The 20,299-nt window shown below is 43.4% G+C and overlaps 1 protein-coding gene across 8 annotated transcripts in view; it reads right to left on the bottom strand.

Moving 5' to 3' along the window:
- The window catches only part of LOC102159433 (uncharacterized), a 908,266-nt gene that overhangs the window by 862,737 nt on the left and 25,230 nt on the right, over positions 1 to 20,299 (bottom strand). For 6 of the 8 annotated variants that reach the window (XR_014831357.1, XR_002339577.2, XR_014831355.1 and 3 more), the window contains exon 3: positions 12,596 to 12,716. The exons of 1 other annotated variant lie outside the window; for it this stretch is intronic. Coding sequence is in view for 2 of the 7 variants with exons in the window: in XM_085002288.1 (XP_084858414.1) it covers positions 12,596 to 12,660 (65 nt within the window). In the remaining 5 variants the exon portion in view is untranslated. Of the gene's footprint in view, positions 1 to 12,595; positions 12,717 to 19,036; positions 19,155 to 20,299 lie in introns of those variants that run through there. One more of the 8 variants, XR_002339670.2, reaches the window with a different exon arrangement.

Here is a 20,299-nt window from a genome sequence, read left to right as displayed (position 1 = left end):
TGCCCTGAGTTTGTAGCCTACATCTGGGGAGCTGCCTTGTTGAGAATTCCCTCAAGACTTTGCCCAGCAGGGCCATGAGACACTGTGGTCCTAGCCATTGGAGCTGGATGGAAAACAGTGACAATGCCTTGGGTCATGTGTTCCTACTTCATTAACCTTTATTTGATTGCACATTGATCTCTTCCTAGCATCACATTTTAAGGCCTATTCTCAGTTATTCCACCAAGATTTGGTGATAGGAGTTCCCGTCATGGCTCAATAGTTAATGATACCAACTGGTATCCATGAGGACGCAGGTTAGCACCCTGGCCTTGCTCAGTGGGTTAAGGATCCGGCATTGCTGTGAGCTGTGGCACAGGTTGCAGACACGGCTCAGATCCGGAGTTGCTATGGCTGCAGTATAGGTCGGAAGTTACAGCTCTGATTGGACCTCTAGCCTGGGAATGGCCCTAAAAAAAAAAAAAAAAAGACTTGGTGATAAAATGTCCAATTACCTCAGCTAAGGAAGACTGTCTGCACAGGCATCAATCTCCTCTCCATCCTACTCCAGGCCACTTAAGGAATCTTTGAGTCCCTCTAGAGTTTCCTTAACTCATCAAGCCTCAAAATCAGAGACTTTAAAGTATGTGAGACCAAAGGCTGAGAGGAACTCATGCCCCACCAGCATGGGGATCAGCGATAATCCTTTGTTTCTCTCTCAATTTGCCAGGGAGGTAGAACTGAGGTCAATAAAAAGGCTAGAGATCAGCAAATAGCATTCTAGGAAATACTGTATTTCACTGAATCCAAGGCATTTTAACAATGTATAGGACACACAATAATTTTATGTACCACTAAGAAAGAAAAAGCACCACCAATCAGTGACATCTTGCTTCTTTAAAACTGATTTATTCTAAGAGATTTGGGAGCTCCTCCTGCCCTTAGCTGCATCACCTGTCCTGTTTAGACAACCCTTTTGTACACACCTTGTTAACATTTGTAACACAATTCCAGCTACTTATGAGACTCTTTCTTAAGTCCCATAAAACCCTTTAAAAATAAAGAATTGCATCCATTCTCCCAAGATGGGATCACCAACATCAAAATTATGCCTCACCACTCTATTTCGTGCCTTTGTGTGCACAATTACTTCATCCCAGAGCTGACTTATAATGTAAACTTTCTGAAAGTATTTTAAACAACACTAAGTAGTACCAACAATAACCATAACTCAATGAAAATGAGGATTCCGTGACCAGTAATGACCAAGTTTGGCAGAAATAGCAACAGTTGCCTCACAGGTACCAAGAGTAAAACCTTCCTTTGCAGGAGTTCCCGTTGTGGCTCAGTGGTAATGAACCCAACTGGTATCCACGAGGATGTGAGTTTAATCCCTGGCCTTCAGTGGGTTGGGGATCTGGCATTACTGTGGCTGTGGTACAGGACGGCAGCTGCAGCTCTGATTCAACCCCTAGCCTGGGAACCTCCATATGCTGTGGGTATGGACCTAAAAAGCAAAAAACAAAAACAAAAACAAAACTCCCTTTGCAAATCATCCTAACTTTGGAGATGTTAAACCCTACATGAGGGAGGGAGCACATTGGAGAACCATTGCAGTATGATACCTATTTAAATATAACTACATTTCACTGGCTACTCCTCTATAATAAGGGCCCATTTTGAAAACATTTGACCTTAAAGGGTACATGAGTGGGGTTCCAACAGGAAATAGATGGCATAAGTAAAAAGGGGTGCTTAAAGAGAATTTAATGAAGATACTATTGACCAAGATGTGAATACGGTTAAAGAAAACCAGCAAGCACCTGGCTAGCAAAACCAGGAGATTGCTACCTCTGAGCCTGAAAATGTCAGAGGAAGGAAGGGTTACCTGATCTCAGAGAAACCCACAGTGTAGAAGGGAGCCATCCAAACAAGAGCTGGGGTCTTTGGTACAGGAAGGCAGTTCTTCTAAGCAGCTGGGCCAGGAATAAGCAAAAGGAAAAAATAGTCTTACTCCTCTGCCTGTCTGCCCTCCAGTCTCCTGCCTTTGCTCATGCCATATCAGAGATGGGGATGGAGTTGCCCATTGAGCCAGACCCCTGCAGAGAGACGGGTGGGCAATGGAATCGGGGTGAAAGAGAATATCCAACACTGAGGGTTCACCAGAAAGTTTTAGCTTAAAGTTAGGGATTTTGTATTTGCCCTATGACACTTTTATGATCAAGGTAGATATTTCATATCTCCTAGAATAAAATTATTACAAACAGGAAGGACCTGAGATTTTGAATTTGACTGCGCATTTGTCTGAGTGTCAGATTAGATCCAAATTTGTGTTCTTAGAAAAAAAAATCTTTTTTTTTTTTTTTGTCTCTTTAGGGCCACACCAGTAGCATATGGAGGTTCCCAGGCTAGGGGTCGAATCAGCACTATAGCCACTGGTCTACTCCACAGCCACTGCAATGCTAGATCTGAGCCACATCTGTAAACTACACCACAGTTCGAAGCTACACCAGATCATTAACCCAAACGAGCGAGGCCGGGGATCAAACCTACAACCTTAAGGATGCTAGTCAGATTCGTTTCCACTGAGCCATGATGGGAACTCCTTAGAAAAAAATCTTAACTCTACCTCCAGCTACTCCATTTATATATGACTGACATAGGGAGATGGGTAGATAGATACAGACAAACACAAACTAAACTTGCCTTGTCCCACAGGCAATTCCAAGTGACTTGGATGGAAAAAAGAAAGGATGGAGTGAGATGAGTTTAGTGGCTCCACAGAAGTCAGCTTTCTTTTAATTGAAGTATAGTTGATTTATAATGCTGTGTTAATTTCAGGTGTACAGCAAAGTGATTCAGTTATACATACATACATTCTTTTTCAGACCCTTTTCCATTATAGGTATTACAAGATACTGAATATGGTTCCCTGTGCTATACAGTAGGTCCTTTTTGTTTGTTTTGTACTTAGTAGTTTGTATCTGTTAATCCTCAAATCCTAATTTATTCCACCCTCCCCATCCTTTCACCTTTGGTAACCTTAAGTTTGTTTTCCATGTCTATAAGTCTATTTCTTTTTGTAAACAAAGCCATTTGTATCATTTTTTAGATTCCACATATAAGCAATATCATGTGATATTTGTCTTTCTCTGTCTGACTTACTTCACTCAGTATGATCATGTCTAGGTCCATCCAAGTTGCTGCAAATGGCACTATTTCATTCTTTTTTATGGCTGAGTAGTATTCCATTGTATATATGTACCACATCTTCATCCTTTCATCTGTCGATGGACATTTAAATTCCTTTCATGCCTTGACTATCATAAATAGCACTGCTATGAACATGTATCCAAAAGCCAGCTTTGCATGTAGAGTAATAACAAGAATAGATAATGTGCTTAAACTTGCTGAGTGCTAGACTCTAAGTGATTTATACTCCTCTCACCACCCTCTGAAGTATATTAATTATTTCCATTTTGAAGAGGTTGAAAAACAACTGACATAAACTTCTTAATAATAAATTGGATTATATTACTTCCCTGCCTAAAATGCCTTCTTCTACACTTCGAAGAGAACCCAAAACCTCATCAGAGCCTCCACAAAAGCAGGGTGTGATGAGCCCTCTGCCTGGTGCCCAGCTCTGGTCCAGGCTCAGATATCACACACTCCAGCCATGCCAGGCTTCCTTCACCTCCTCTCAAGTTCCAAGTTCTCTCTCCTCCAGGCCTTGTGTGTGCTATTCTTGCTGCCTGGAATCAGAAGGCCCTTATCCCACGTTTGGAGGAAAAGAGTCTTCTCATCTTTTATCAGCTCAACTGTCACCTCCTTGGAGACCCCTCTCCCAGCCCCAACCTCACCTACACGCACTGAAATAGATTTACCCACCAGTATTACCCCTGCCTTTCTTCCCCTCTCTCTTGGGCCCTTGTTTATTTCATTCTTAGTTTTCATGGTGTGTGTGCGTGTGCGTGTGCGTGTGTGTGTGTGTGTCTCCCACCAGGACAAGAGTCCTCTGACTTGGTCTCCTTCCCTACCTCCTTCACCATCACTCTCTCAGCCCTGTGTTTTCTTTATAGTCTTTATTATAACTCGCTATTCTTCTGTTTTCCTTTATCTGTTCTTAGACCATCTTCTCTACTAAAATCAAAGTTCCTCTGTTCATCACTCTATCCTCAGAACCCAAAGCTCTAATTGGCAAGAAGTAGATGATGGAATTTGTCCAAGGACTTGGAGCCAGCAAATGGGCAGGACTCACACCCAGACAGTCTTTGTCCAGAGCCCTTCCTCTCCCCGCTCCCCAATTCAGGACTGCCTCTAAGGTGGTCCCCCCTTCCAGTGACAAGAAGATCACAAACACTGTGTGCAGTCTGCCTCTGGAGACGGGGAAAGAGCAAACATTCACACTTGTATCACTAGTGTTCCCACCCAGGTTGGCTGAACTGATGGAAAAGGCACATGCCACTGGGCCGAAAAAAAGGAAAACTGCACCTTATCTCCAGTCCCAGCCATTCTAGGCTTCATGGAAACTAGTTCTGTCTCTCCATTAGCAGGAGACACCACTCCTGTTGGCATTCAGAAGCCAGCGACAGAGGCAGCATCATCACACTGAGGCATCAGCTTTGGACTTGCACCAGCTTTCCTCCCTCCCCCATGTTATTCATTCTTTCAGTTGCATCAGAAAAAGAAACAGGATGTACAAAGCCACAAACAGCATCATGTCTTTCTCCAGGGGAATGTATCACCACTCCTTTGTATAATTTCCTGAAGCTTTTATATATTTCCTTCCTCTGGTGCTGTTCTCTGCTTCTCTTGGCCTTTCTAATTCCTCCGCTACTTTCTTTCTGCCAGAGAATTTATTCAGCGTGAGCACGTGTGCACGTGTCTTTTAAAGCAGAACACTGGCTGGATTCCCAGCAAAGGAGGAAACAGCCTTTGTGGCCCAACTCATTCAATAAGCTTCAATTATTCATGGGGTATTTATTAGGTGGGAAGAAAGCAATGGTTCTACCATTTATTAGTCCACAATCTATCAAAGGAGTAAATTAACTTCTTGTCACCACAGAAGTCACTGTATCCTCAAACACAGGAGTGGCTAATGACCAAAGATTAGAAACTATTTTACAAAAGGGTCACACATCACTTAAGCCACATGGTACAAACAGAAGTAGGGTTGAGGAGGGCAGTGAGAGATGCCAAGCAGAGAAGTGGCAGACGGCACCTAGCCCCCAAACTCTCATTATCCTAAGAGCTTCAACCAGACGTCTATGAACCTTGAGCCCCACAGTTGACTGTCTTATATTCTATCAGATTCTCAGGTGCAGCCACAAGAGGAGACACAAGAGATGCTCAGGAAAACAAAATGTGTTATATTCATAGGCCCTAGAGACAGAAGGGATGATGCAGCACACAGGAGCACATGGAAAAACACCAGCATGACTAGGAGGGAGCACTTAGGCATAGCTGTTACTGAGGTGTCCTTGGGAAAGGCAAGGCTTAGGATCTGCCAGTTTGAAGTTTTTCTGCAGGCTTGTTACTACAGGGTAGTCCCTAGTGGCCTGGCTCTGCTTATCAAGGGCATGCTCTCAGCTGAGTCCTTGCTATCACTAAGAACTGGCAGTCTCTCCTTAGCCACAAAGATCTTTTAAAATGTCAAAACATCATAATATACAGAAAAATTTTAAATATATTCACTACATCAACCTTCCAGTAAAGCAGAACCCAGCACCACCCAGATCCAAACACTGGCAGGGACACAGGTCAGGGGAATATCCATGCAGACAGGACCAGATGCTCTCATGTCCAGGAAGTGGCACTTTAGAAACAGAAGCTGGGGAGCTCATGGTCCAGAATCGGCCTGTTCCTCAATCTAGCTAAGTCAGACCAGCTGAGATAGCTCTTAGCACAGCTCCTCAAAGGTGAGAAAAATGAGCCCCCAGGGCTATGGGGCTCTTTTCTCCTTGGAGGCTAAATGGGCCCATTTCCCAGTAAACAGAGCCTAGGGCTAATGGGTCCATTGGAGAAGCAACTGGTGAGGGCTCCTTCATTCATGAGCTCTTCAGTCTCAGGACAGCATAGCAGCCAGTTTAGGAGTCATGGATGGGAAAGAATATTTGTTTGTTTGTTTGTTTGCTTGTTTGGGTTCTTTATTATAGTTGACTTAAACGATGTTCTGTCAATTTCTGCTGTACAATAAAGTGACCCAGTCATACGTATATATATATACATTCTTTGTCTCACATTATCCTCCATCATGCTCCATCACAAGTGACTATATATAGTTCCCAGTGCTACACAGCAGGATCTCATTGCTTATCCACTCCAAACGCAGTCGTTTGCATCCACTAACCCCAAACTCCCGGTCCATCCCACTCCCTCCCCCTCCCCCTTGGCAACCCCAAACCTGTTTCTATGTCCATGAGTTTGTTCCTATTCTGTAGATAGGTTCATTTGTGCCATATGTTAAATTCTAGATATAAGTGATATCATATGGTAGTTGTCTTTCTCTGATTTACTTCACTTAGTATGAGAGGCTCTAGGCCCATCCATGTTGCTGCAAATGGCATTATTTTGTTCTTTTTATGGCTGAACAGTTTCCACTGTGCATATATACCACATCTTCTTAATCCATTCATCTGTCAATGGACATTTAGGTTGTTTCTACGTCTTGGCTATTGTGAATAGTGCTGCAGAGAGCATAGGGGTGCATGTATCTTTTTCAGTGAAAGTTTTGTCTGGATATATGCCTAGGAGTAGGATTGCTGGATGATATGGTAGTTCTATTTTTAGTTTTCTGAGGTACCCCCATACTGTTTTCCTTAGTGGTTGTACCATGAAAGAATGTTTTAGAAGAATGTGTATTCATGTGTGTGGGTGCATATACACATATAGAATGTATACAAGTGTGTGTGTGTGTGTATATATATATATATACATATATATGTATGTATAACTAAGTCACTTTACTGTACAGCAGAAATTGGCACATTTAAGTCAATTATACTTCAATAATACAAAAAGTAAGCTTCATTAAGCACACAGATACAGTGAGCAGATGGGTGGTTGGCAGAGGCAGGGTAGAGCTGAGTCAAAGAGAGGAAGAGGATCAAAAGGTACAAACTTCCAGTAATAAAATAAGTCATGGGAATGCGACTACAGCATGGCAACCATAGTTAATCATACTGCACTGCATATTTGAGAGTTGCTGAGAGTGGATCTTAAAAGTTCTCATTGAATGAAAACAAAATACTCTATGGTGACAGATATTAACTAGATTTATTGTGGTGACCATTTCACAATATACACAAAGATCAAATCATTGTGTTATACACCTGAAACTAATGTTATGTCGTGTCGATTATACTGCAATAAAAAATAAATAAATAAAATGTAGGTTTTATTTCTTTTCAGGCAAGGTGAGACAACAGATCAGGAGATGACAGCCTTTGAGAAGTGGTCTGGTGTTCTCACAGACTCCAGAAGGATGGGAGGCCTGGCCACAGGGATGGGGAGGGGCACACAGGGAAGCACCGGGGTGAATCAGGAGATAGATGGCAGTGGAAAAATGTAGGCAAGAGCCTTGAATGTGGTTTCTACAGGAAGCAACGAGAGAGGTAGAGTAAGCAGACTTGGGGCTGGCTAGTCTCAAAGATTTCAGTAGGCTGGGGGTTGCCCTTACTTGTCTGGTACCTGGCCCTGAGACGATTAGAACAAGCAGATAGTGGCCTGGGACTGAAAAACTCCATAAAGGAGGCAGCTGGGGTATGGGCTGTGGATTTACTGGTTTGCATATAAAAGGCACCCTAGCAGGCTTGTCATTTAGGATCTCTAGGAATCAGCCAACCTGAGAGAGGCCAACAAGGCCCAGTACCTCCAGTGTCAACAAGACCTCAGATTTCAAAGATCGAATGGCCATCATCAAAAAGTCTACAAATAGTAAATGCTGGAGAGGGTGTGGAAAAAAGTGAACCCCCCCCCCCCCACACACACACACCCTGCTGGTAGGAATGGAAATCAGTACAACCACTATGGAAAACAGTACGAAGATTCCTGCTGTATAGCCCTGGGAATTATATCTGGTCATTTACGATGGACTGAGATAATATGAGAAAAAAGAATGTATGTGTGTTTGTGTGACTGGATCATCTTGCTGTACAGTATAAAATTGACAAACACTGTAAACTAGCTATAATGGAAAAAAATAAAAATCTTTAAAAAAAAAACTAAATATAGAATTACCGTATGATCCAGCAATCCCATTCCTGGGCATATATCTGGAGAAGACCATAATTTGAAAAGATACATGTACTCCAATGTTCACTGCAGCATTTTTTACAATAGCCAAGATGTGGAAGCAACCTAAATGTCCACCAACAGAGGATCAGATAAAGAATCTGTGGTATATATATGCAATGGAATATTACTTAGCCCATAAAAAAGACTGAAATTTTGCCATTTGCAGCAACATGAGAGACTATTATACTAAGTAAAGGAAGCCAGACAGAGAAATACAAATATCATACAAAATCACTAATAAAATCTAATTTAAAAAGGATACAAAAGAAACTATTCACTAAACAGAAACAGATTCAAAGATTTTGAAACCAAACTTACGGTTACCAAAGGTGAAATGTGGAAGGAGGGATAAATTAGGGGTTTGGGATTAACATATACACACTACCATATATAAAATAGATAAATAACAAGGACCTACTATATGGCACAGGAAAATCCACTTAATACTGTGTCATAACCTATACAGGGAAAGAATCTGAAAAGGAATTGATATAGGTATAGCTGATATACTTTGCTGTACACTTAAAATTAACACCCCTTTGTAAATCAATGACATTCCAATTTTTTTAATACAGAAAATTAAAAGCCATGCTTAATATAATGAGTCTCCAGGCTGACTGGGACAACATGGGGATATCTATTCCAAGTGAAGGGAGGAGCAAATCTAAGACTGCAGGGCTGCAGTCTAAGACTCCTGGAAAGGGTGAAGAAAAAATCTACCTAAAACTTGAACTGGGCCTTTATAAGCAGAGATGATTATGAGATAAAAGTGGTAAAGCGATGCTGGGATAGGAAGTGGGCAAGAGAGGGAGGGAGGGAAGAACACCATCCAGGCAGCAAAAATGGTACCAAGGTGAAGAGGGAAAAAGACCCCTCGTAGCCTCTGATCACCAAAGCCATTCCTGTTCTCTGACTCTTGTTTAAATTAAGTATTGAATATGTGCAAAAGAAGATCAAAACATATGTCGGGGTCAACGGGGATAACCCCACCACCTCACAGGTGGCGGTGAGGATTACATGAAGCCATGCTTACACAACGGCTAGCGCTAGACAACAGCTAGTGCCTGTGCATAGATGATGCCAGGAGAGGGAGGTCAGCTTCCCCCCTCCCTCCTCCCTCCCTCCTCTGACTCTCCCTCAGCCCTGCCCCTACATCTGCCTCTGCCCCACTAAACCTCTAGGTAATCTGTCAGCACCATTCTCGGTGATGCAGAATCCCTCTATGTTATGAACTGCATGCCAGTGTCTTCCCCGAAACACATATGTTGAAACATAACCCTCAAAGTCATGGTATTTGAGGTGAGCCTTCTTGGAAATATTTCAGTTTAGATGAGGTCATGAGGGTGATTTCTCACCCTCTTCTGAGAAGAGGACAAGACCGGAGCTCCCTCTCTCTCGAGCACATGAGGGCACAGCCATAAAGCAGCGGTAGAAGGCAGCTGTCTGCAAGCCTGGAAGAGGGCTCTCACCAGAACCCGACCGTGCTGGGCCCCCTCTTGGACATTCAGCCTCCGCAACCATGAGAAATAAATGCCTATTGTTTCAGCCACCAGCTATGGCATTATGTTCTGGCAGCCCTAGCAGATAAAGGCACCCTAAATTCCTGGAAGAGTAAAGCCCTTAGTTCTAACACAGGCAAGGAAGATGAATGTGCCTTGATGAAATACTCCCAAGCCATAAAGATTAGTAAAATGTCTCTCCTTTAATGATTTCAACCAGACAATAAAACCAAAAATCCCAGAATGCCAGAATCTCATAGGCTTGTGACCTGAGAGGTCAAGACCCTTACCAGACAGACCTTTGGGAAACCTGGCACCAACACTTCTCAAGGTGCAGCTCCAATGCCACCTTTATCAGAAATTACTCAGGGTGTCTGTTAGAAAAATCCAGTGTCTTCCACCTGTTACATTAAACGATAGTTGGGATCCTAGACATCTGTATTTTAACAAGCTCCCCAGGGCAGTCCTATAAGCAAAGGTATATGAGAACCACTGACAGACACACCTTGACCACCACGGGCCCATCTCTAACTCGAATACTCCACTACAAACTGAGACACAGAAGGCCATAAAGAACCTTCTCTAAATGCTTGCACTGGAAATGTGGTCTGTGCTCCAGCAGCCTCACACCACTTGGGAGCTTGTTAGAAATGCAGAATCTCAAGCCCCACCCAGACCTACAGCCTCAGATGCCTTTGTCCATTAGAGCTTGGAAACTGCTCTGCTCCAATGAATCCAGGCTGACCCCAAGCCCTGTGACCACCTTCCAGACCTGCCTAGGAGTTCCTATTATCAAGAATCAAATTAAGCTACTCAGGAAAACCCATAGAAGAACCAAGGGGAGTATAGACAGAGCTGTAGATAATGTTTGCAGGGTCTGAGTGACAAACCTTGCCATTGAAGGTCCCACATTTACTCCTGTGGCAAGGATGATAGATAATCTCCTTTTCCTCTGCTTTCTTTTATATATACATATACACACACACACATACACACACACACACATATACATTTTTTTCTTTTTAGAGCTGCACCTGCAGCATATGGAAGTTCCCAGGCTAGGGGTCAAATCTGAGCTGCAGCTGCCAGCCTTTGCCACTGCCACAGCAATGCCAGATCCAAGCTGCATCTGAGACCTACGCCACAGCTCATGAAAACTCCAGATCCTTAACACACTGAGCAAGGCCAGGTATCAAATCCACATCCTCATGGATACTAGCCAGGTTCTTAACCCACTGAACTACAACAAGAACTCCTCCTCTGCTTTCTTTTAATAGAACCCCTGTGTTTACCTGATATTTGACTACTCAAGATAGAAACCGTATTACTCAGCTCTAAAGCTGAGGGTGTGTGCATGGAAGTCCTAGCCAGTGAGACGTGAGCAAACATGTCTTTTGCAACTTCTGGGAAGTGTCCTTATAAGAATATGGCATGCCTTTCTTCATCCTTTCTTTGCTCCTGATGAGGAGGTAGACATGATGGCTGGAACTTAAGTAGCTATGTTGAACCATGAGGTAGAAGCTAAATGATGAGAATGGTGGTTCCTAACAACATCATGAACTGGATATCTACCTCTGGGCTTCTTCAATTTCTATGTTGTTTGAGCCATTTTATTTGGGGGGTTTCCTTTCCCTCTCAACTGAACTAATTCCTAACTAATTTGTACCCCCTTTATAGTTCAGGTAACATGAGCCAAGTGACCTCTGTGTCCTCAAAAAGGCAGAGTACCTTGACTATAAGGGAAAAAACCCATGAATCAGGGGGATTTAGTGCCATTCTGGGCCTTTCTTTGTCTTTCAGCAGGTAGCAGATGGAGGGGGAAAGAGAGTAAGGAACAGAGCATCAAGGTCCTATCCATTTTTTTTTTTTTTTTTGGAAGAACTATGCTTAACCTTTCTTTTGCCATAGATACCTCCAGAAAGAACATTAACCCTCTTGAAGGTCTTACCAATATTTCTTTCTACTCGCAGCTGGCAGTATTAACTATATTTCTCTTACGGCAAATCGGACAAGTCCCTCTTCATCTTTAGTGGGAAAAATACAGGGCCTTCCTGCTACAAACAACTTTTCAACACAAAATGCTCTCTTCATCCACTAGACAAACTCTTATTCGAGGGCATACTATGTGCAAGTCACTGTGGTAGCCTTGGGACAGAATAAAATCTTCTTGAAAGTTGTTTTTGATTAGTGTATCTGTCTCTGAAAGCCAAACTTCTCACTCCAGGCAATAGGCCAATTAATTATCTCAAAGCCAAGTTTGGGCCTTGACCTTGGAAATAGTATTCAAGGATTAGACCCTTCTGAAAATCAGGAAAAAAATACCTTTTATTAATACATAATTATCTTCCTTATGCTTCCCCTCAAACTCTTAAATGAATTTTCATGACATTCACATCAATTACCCTTGTATAAATTCTCCAGAGGCATCTACTCTCACTCTCTCTCTCTCTCTCTCTCTCTCTCTCTCTCTCTCTCTCACACACACACACACACACACACACGCACACACACACTCTAAGAATACATGAAGAACCAAGTGCATTTCCTGGCCCATTTTAAGTCTTTGATAAATGTTCCCCAAATCTGACTTCTTTAGTTTTATGCTTTATGTTCTGTATTCTATCTCCTGCACCATACCATATAATACATATTTACCTTAGTATAAAATGACGACTATTTTTTATTTTTGCATTTCTAGTATTACTACAAATTACCAATTTTACATGCTGGTCTTCAGGAGATTCATCCAGAAGCACCACAATTCAAAACACAAAGAAATCGCATAATGTATATACGTCATTGAAACGTGTTTCTGTGCTTACATTTCAGTGTAGAAGCCCCTCTTCTGCAACTGTTGAAAGAAATCTCTTCCACTAAGTTGAACCATGAGGCCATGAAGATCTGCGCCGGCAGAAACTGGAAGGCTGGCTAGCTTCCCCAGGGCTGTGGTTTGGGTTGAAAGGAAGAAATCAGACAAACACCCTGTTAATGGGGTGTGAAACTGGGATGCCTGTGCTAACCAGGAGGCAACCTCCTTCCCAGACACAAGCAAATGGAGATGCCTTCTTCACAGCTTGCCTTACTAATTCTCTGGCAGCTAATGAAATATTTTCATTTGAAAGGGCTTTTCCAAAGCAAAGAGATGAAGTTGTTATAGCGCATTCATAAATGATAGGAAGTAGCTGGGGGGGGGGGGGGCATCCTGCATTCAGGGAATAAGGAGTCCAAAATCACCCCCCCCCCCCGGGGGGGATGCTGTTGTGTGAGTTGGGATAGACCAGATTTTAGTCCTCCTTTTTTGGAGTGGCTGAGCTGGGATAGACCAGCTTTTAGTCCTTAAACGTGACCCACTCACCCTACTTTACAGCCTATGGGCTACGACACAAGCCAGTAATAGATGTCTCCACTTAAAACCTGAAGGCAGAATTTTAGTGCATGTCCCTGTATCGAAAAGGAAGCAACCGGGTTAATTTCTAAAGGCCAGCCTTTGTATAAACAATTTAAACACACTTAAAGGCATGTTCACTCAGAAGGAAATTTTCTTACTTGTTTCTTTTTCACAATTCTGAATTTATATGCATAAAAAGAAACAGGGCTCTTTCCATTCATCCGGGTTGATGTACTATTTTTTCTTATCCCTTTCTCTCAGCATCCTGTTGGGCTTACACTGCTAAGAAAGCCTCTGACAAATTTGGGGCTTGTGGAGGGAGCAGGACACATGGAAGGGAGGGTATAGAGAAGCTCTTGATGAATTTGAACAGGAAATGTCTAACACATGAAGTCTCTCTTCCCTTGCCTAATTCTGCAATGCCTCTGGCTTGAAAATCCCCCATATGCTCCTTATTTGTGTATACCACGAAAATTCTAAACAAAGACTTCCATTCTTAGTCCTCCCCACATACCCCGGAGCAGCAAGGAAATTTGCCACCAGAGAGATATAAGGGATCTCGGGCAGAAAGAAACCAAGGGTCACTGATCAAAATGTTATGGGCGAAAGCCAAGCCTAAGGTTGTATGGACAATGTGGGGCTGATTAACCCTGCAGGGGTGAATTCATTTGTTTTCTTCCAGAAAGTCCAACCCTTCAAGGAGGTGCCTAGCTTAGTTTTCTAGGGCTGCTGGAACAAAGTACCACAGACTGCATGGCTTAAGCAACTGAAATTTTTTTTTGTCTTTTTGCCTTTTTCTAGAGCTGCTCCTGTGGCATATGGAGGTTCTGAGGCTAGGGGTTTAATTGGAGCTGTAGCCACCAGCCTACGCCAGAGCCACAGCAATGCAGGATCTGAGCTGCGTCTGCGACCTATACCACAGCTCATGGCAACACCAGATCCTTAACCCACTGAGCAAGGCCAGGGATCGAACCCGCAAACTCGTGGTTTCTAGTTGGATTCGCTAACCACTGAGCAACGACAGGAACTCCGCAACTGGGAATTTCTTGTCTCGGTACTGGTGGCTGGATGTCTGAGATCAAGGTGTTGGCCAGGCTGGTTCCTTCTGAGAGCTTCAGGGAAGATCTGGTCTATGGCTCTCACCTAGTTTCTGATAGTTTGCTGGCAATTTTTGTTTTTTTCCTGGCTTGTAGAAACATCACCCTGATTTTGCCTTCATGTTCACATGAGAAATATTGCCTGTGTGCAAGTCTGTCTCCAAATTTCCCCTTTTGATAAGGACATCAAGTCATATTCAATTAGGACCCATCCTAATGACCTAATTTTTCTCCCACTTTTTAAAGTTTTATTGAAGTATAGTTGATTTTCAAGGTTGTGATAATTTCTGGCATACAAAAAATTGATTCAGTTATACATATACACACATCCATTCTCTTTCAGATTCTGTTCCCACATAGATTGTCACAGAATATTGGGTAGAGTCCTCTGTGCTATACAGCAGGCCTCTACTGGCCAGTCATTTCATATACCTCAATGTGCATATGCTGACCTACTCTTAATTACATCTGCAAAGACCTTATTTCCAAGATCACATTCACAGGCACTGGGGGTTAGGACTCCGATATGTGAATTTGGGGGGTGCGCAATTCAATCTTTTGTGGGCTTAGCATCTGACAACAAATTGAAAACTCTGTCCAGGGAACAGGGAACAGCCAGTAGGATGATTAGGTGTTAGCCTTTCAAAAAAAAAAAAAAAAACCTGTGTGCCTTCCTATGCTGGAGAGCAGAATTCTGAGCCACAGGGACTATCCAGGGAAAGCTAACCTCTGAAAGAGTCTCTTCAAGAATGAGGAAGTGAACAATGCCAGGCGAGGGGCTCTGGTCCCCAGAGTAACGGTCCCTATTCTCCACAAGCTGGTGGGCAAAAATGAGGCTAAATCTGAGAGAGCTGCAGGTCTGTGGGGGTGCTGGCTTCCCCTGCTCTTATTATTTATATGTGGAATCTAATACAAATGATTTTTAAAAGAACTTATTTATAAAACAGAAACAAACAGATTGCAAAATTAAATTTATGGTTACCGAAGGGGAAATCATGGGGGGGGGAGTAAATTAGGAGGATGAGAATAACATACACACTACTGTATATAAAAGAGATAATTAACAAGGACTTACTGCTGAGCACAGGGAAATCTAGTCAATAGTTTGTAATAACCCATATGGGAAAAAAGAATGGATGGATGTATATGTATAACTGATTCTCTTTGCTGTCCACTGGAAATTAATACAACATTGTAAGTCAACTATACCCCAATAAATTTTTTAAAAAAATAAAATATATGTGCGTGTATATATATATATACATATATATATACACATATATATATAAGTATATATATATATATACACACACATATATATATATGTGTGTATATATATAACCAGCCTTTCCCACTGCTTCCCCTCGGAGATGCAGGGCAAGAGAGAAGGCAGAGATGGGGAAAAATCACCCGGCTCTATTGCCATCTTCAGTCCATTGTGCTTTTCCTCCAAATAACTCTTTCCCCTTCACTCTCTTTAACCCTGAATATCAAGAATACTGACCATAGGAAACTCAAATGAGAACAGTAAAGCGAGAATATAAAAATGCTGCAGACAGCAACGTGTCTGGTGTTTCCCAAAGTCCCTTCTCACTCAGTTCTATGGTGGTGGAGCCCTCGTCCACGAGCACCCCTGGCTCCTGGATTTTTTTCCTTCTGTGTTTTGACCAAACTTCCTTGGCACTCAAAGGAGCAGGCAAGCTATTTGTGGAGAACCGTTTTCCAACTCGTTTGGTTCCTTGGAAGCATCTGTGCCTCCCGCTGCTACGCAGTGGAAGAGGAAGCCTCTAGACAAAGAAGTGGTGGGAGCCAGAGGCAGGATGGAGATGCTGGCCTCCTCCTTCCTGGGGCCACAACGGGGCCGGCAGAACCCTTCCCCAAGCATTCCCTGACCTGCCTTGACATCTAAGGAGAAAGTGCTAAAACAAGGGCGGATGCTCCGGAGTACAGTTCTGCAGTCTCTTGAGACCACAAAGGTTCATTCTAGATTCAAGCAACCCAAAGAACCAGGGTGGTGCGGGTAGGTCAGACATCACTTTATTAGCTTCACAGGCAGCTTATATTCCAGCACAGAACAAAGCCGGCGATTTGCCAAAATGTTACCTAACAGGTGATTGACCTCCCATCCTACTGTGCATGTTTCTAGGTAAACATTGTTCCTTAAGAGTTGCTAAGTCATCCTTCACCAGAACAACATGGCTATCAAGCAGAAGTCAAGCAAAAAGAGCCTGAGTGACTCCATTTTCCCCACAGGCACCAACATAGCTGGTCAACCTGCGGGCTTCACTGTAGGGTAATCAGGCTGAAACTTACTGTTTCATTGAGGGACCCCCAAATGCCAGTTTCCCAGAAAGAGTGCCTCCCCCTCCTCCTAGGAGATGTAGCCTAGGATGGAGGATTCCAGGGCCCAGAGGAGGAAGAGAGCATTTTGATGGCCCAGGAGGTTGCGATAGGAGAAAGGGGCATTGAAACACTCCTCAGGGGCAACAAGTGCCCCTTCTCGGGGTTCCCAACTTCCCACCCCTGGCTAGGTCAGTTGTCTGGTCTCTCTCATCACAGCAGACCATAACGACAGCCCTGTCCAGTGTGGGCCACTCCTGATCCTGCCCCTCCAGTGGATCTCAACAAGACCTTGCTTGACCCAGGCCCTGTCACCTCCTGCCCAGCTCTCTACTCCAGCAAAACTTCTATTTCATCCAGTTTGCAGTTAGTCCAACAGCATAGCCGAGCCAATGGATGGAAAGGCAATCGGTCTGACCTGATGGAAACCATCTGACACTTTTTCCAGGATATCTGGTGACCTCAGCATGGGCATGAGGGGATGGAATGCTTAGCAATCAATTAAAATAAGCTCTGGGGAAGTTGGGGGCTATTTGATCCATATATATTAACTTTAATATACCTTCTCCCTGTAATAATCTAGATCCAGACTCCAAAGTCTGTTAAATTAGTCTAATCCATGAATTTAGAGCTTCCAGTTTGTCAAACGAAAATTGAGCAGGACGCTGCAGAGGCTTCCGGGGACAAATCCTCGTGTCCCTTGCCTCTTGTTTGCAGAAAAGCTTTAGCCTCCTAGGCTTTCCTGGAATTCCAAAGAGCACATTTAATCAGAGAAGCGAGAAAATGCAGAAACAAAGGAGAGCCATCAAGCACAACAAAATAATAAAAGTCTAGCCATAAAACAAAGTCAAAGACCTTTAGCTCCTCCTCAAGGGTCATAGAAATTATCCTGAGCCATATCCTTGAGTTGTTTTGCAGATACTAAAACCCCCACCAGGTGGAAGAAGTTAACTGCATTGCTGACCAGGTGAAACCAAAAGATTGATGCTGTTGACTCCCAATCACCTCCCCAGCAATCAGTTAGAAGAATGTCCATGAGTTCACTGACTCTCTCTTCACCCTGTCCCCAAAAACCTTTCCCTGACTGAAAGCCATCAGGGAGTTTGGGCCTTTTAAGCATCACCTCCCATACTACTTGCTTGGTCTTGCAATAGACACTGCACCTTCCTTCACTATGACTCAGTATCAGTAGATTGGCTTTACTACACCTGAGCCAGTGGACCCAAGTTTGGTTTGGTAACCGAATTCATTTTATTTATTTAGCAAATACAGTGTTCACCATTCGTCTGGAGCAGTTTTGCGTGCTGTACAAATATTAATCCATTTAAATCCACAAAACCATATAAGGTAGGTGCAAGTATTTTCCTCTTTATTTTACAGAGGAGGAAAGAGGGCATTCAGCTAGCAAGTAGCAGAGCCAGGATTTGAACCCATGCAATCTAATCTAGAGCCCAGACTGCATTGAGGACCAACTATAACTTTAATGTGTCAAATGGAGCACAAACAGGAGGAAATCACTGAAAAGGTATAGTTGAAATGGGGCTCCGTGGACATGAACTCACCTGTGTTTCCCTGTGAGGCATTTGCACTTAAGCACAACCTTTCTCTAAAAATCAAAAAAGGGGAAACTAAACAATGAATAAATAAATAAAAATTTAAAAATAAAATAGTTCAACCAGGCTGGCCAGGAATTGAACAAAATGTGGGTTCATTTTAGCACTGACATATAGCTACAACTATCAAAAGAAATGCCTCTCTCAGCATTCCTACTGGGGTGCAATGGGAATCGGTGGTGTCTCTGGAGCACTGGGTGGCAGGTTCAATTCCCAGCCCAGCACAGTGGGTTAAGGATCCACTGTTGCCACAGCTGTGACATAAGTTGCAACTGTGGCTCAGATCTGATTCCTAGCCCTGGAACTCCATATGCCACAGGGCAGCCAAAAAAGACGCTTCTCTTTTAAGCAGGACAGTACTGGACCCCTGAGGGGAAATGGGCTACGTTGCATATCCTCTCACTGCTGAGACCTTTTCCCCGATCTTTTTTGGGGGTTTTTCTGGCTTTTTTTAGGGCCGCACCCTTGGCATATGGAGGTTCCCAGGCTAGGGATCCAATTGAGGCGACAGCTGCCAGTCTATGCCACAGCAATGCCAAATCCTTAACCCACTGAGCGAGGCCAGAGATCGAACCCACATCCTCATGGTTCCTAGTCAGATTCATTTCCACTGCGCCACGATGGGAACTCCTCCCTGATCTTCTTTAAATGGGAAATCTAATGTGGCAAACAGAAAAAAAAAAAAAAAAAAAAAAAAAAACATACAATTCCTATTAAGTAGTACCTTCTCCACCTAAAATAACATCTAAATTGTCCATATTTCATTTTCAACTGAATTACTGACTCACTAATTCCCAGCTGTAACTAGGCCATTTCCCCTGTCACCTTCAGACTTGTCTCTTTGCCTTGTAAGTTGGCTCTTTCCGGTCAGGAGGGAGTCTGTCATCCATAAGTTCATCATTCTCATCATTCGCTTGGAGCAAAGCCCTCTGATGTGTTCCTCAGCGCTTGGCAGATCCAGACTACAGCACCTGTCAGATGTGCCCACACATCTTAACAATGGAAGGGCTCCAGTGATCACTGCGGCTGACTAAATTAAACTTAACCACCTAGTTTATTCCAGCAGGTTCCTGGTAAACAGCACTGCAGCTGAAAAGGCTTATCCTGTTTATGCTAACATGAAATAGTCCGGGTTGGGGCTCCCAGAGCAGGGCAGCGGCTGTACTCCCTGAATGTCAGCGGTTTGAAGGCTTTGGGTTTAGACAAATGGTGTTTAGGTAAGAAAGCCTCTGTTGATGTGATCTTTTGTATCCACTTTGAGCATCTGACGTAGATGGACGTTGTTCTATTTCAGTATATGCCAGACCTTCTCAAAGAGGAGAACCAGCAACAAGTGCGATGACTGGACGCTCTCTGTTGATTAAACCTACGTACACAACTGGGGCTTCTTGGGTTTTTGCCTCTGGGTCAGGGTTTCCCATTGTCAGCACTGTTCACATTTGGACCGGATCCTTCTCTGCTGTGGGAGCTGTCCTGTGCGTCATGGGAAGTTGGCAGCAACCTTGGTCTCCACCTGCTATAGGCCAGTAGCACCTCGCCCCTGAGTCGGGAAATCCCCAAACGCCTACAGGTAACGCCCAATGTACCCTGGAGGAGGGCAGAGTCACTCCCCACCTGAGTTGAGACCAGCCCTCAAAGTTAAAAAGAAGTTTCTTTTTATCAAGCCAGCAAGAGAAGAGACACTTTGCAGACCATTCAGGAATTCTCAGAGCATCCATCCTCAGCCTGCTCTCCTTCACTCATCATCCATGGCCTTGGGGAATTGTAACCCATCCTGCTTAATGGAACTTGGAAACACAAATACTTTAAAGACTTTGAGAAATATTACCAGAAAAATAAGAATCACTCAGTGAGTGTTCAGGGCCGTCTGTGTGCAAAGCCAATATGGTCTGTTCTCTAGAATCTTTGAAAACATCTGTCCCATCAGCAGTAAAACGGAAGGCAATTCTGACACATGTTACAACATGGATGACCCTTGAGAACACAATGCTAGGAAAGCCACACACAAAAGGACAAATACTGTTATGACTCCACTCATGCAACATGTCTGGGATAGTCACATTCTAGAAAACAGAAGGGTAGTTACCA

This window comes from Sus scrofa, chromosome 16 (genome assembly GCF_054392235.1).
Source record: "Sus scrofa isolate SSC_HxYL_T2T_F1_AM1 chromosome 16, Sscrofa_HxYL_maternal_Yorkshire_Landrace_v2.0, whole genome shotgun sequence".
Classification (NCBI taxonomy): Eukaryota; Metazoa; Chordata; class Mammalia; order Artiodactyla; family Suidae; genus Sus; species Sus scrofa.
Note: the sequence above shows the minus strand (reverse complement) of the source record. Positions and strands in the feature narration are given on the sequence as shown.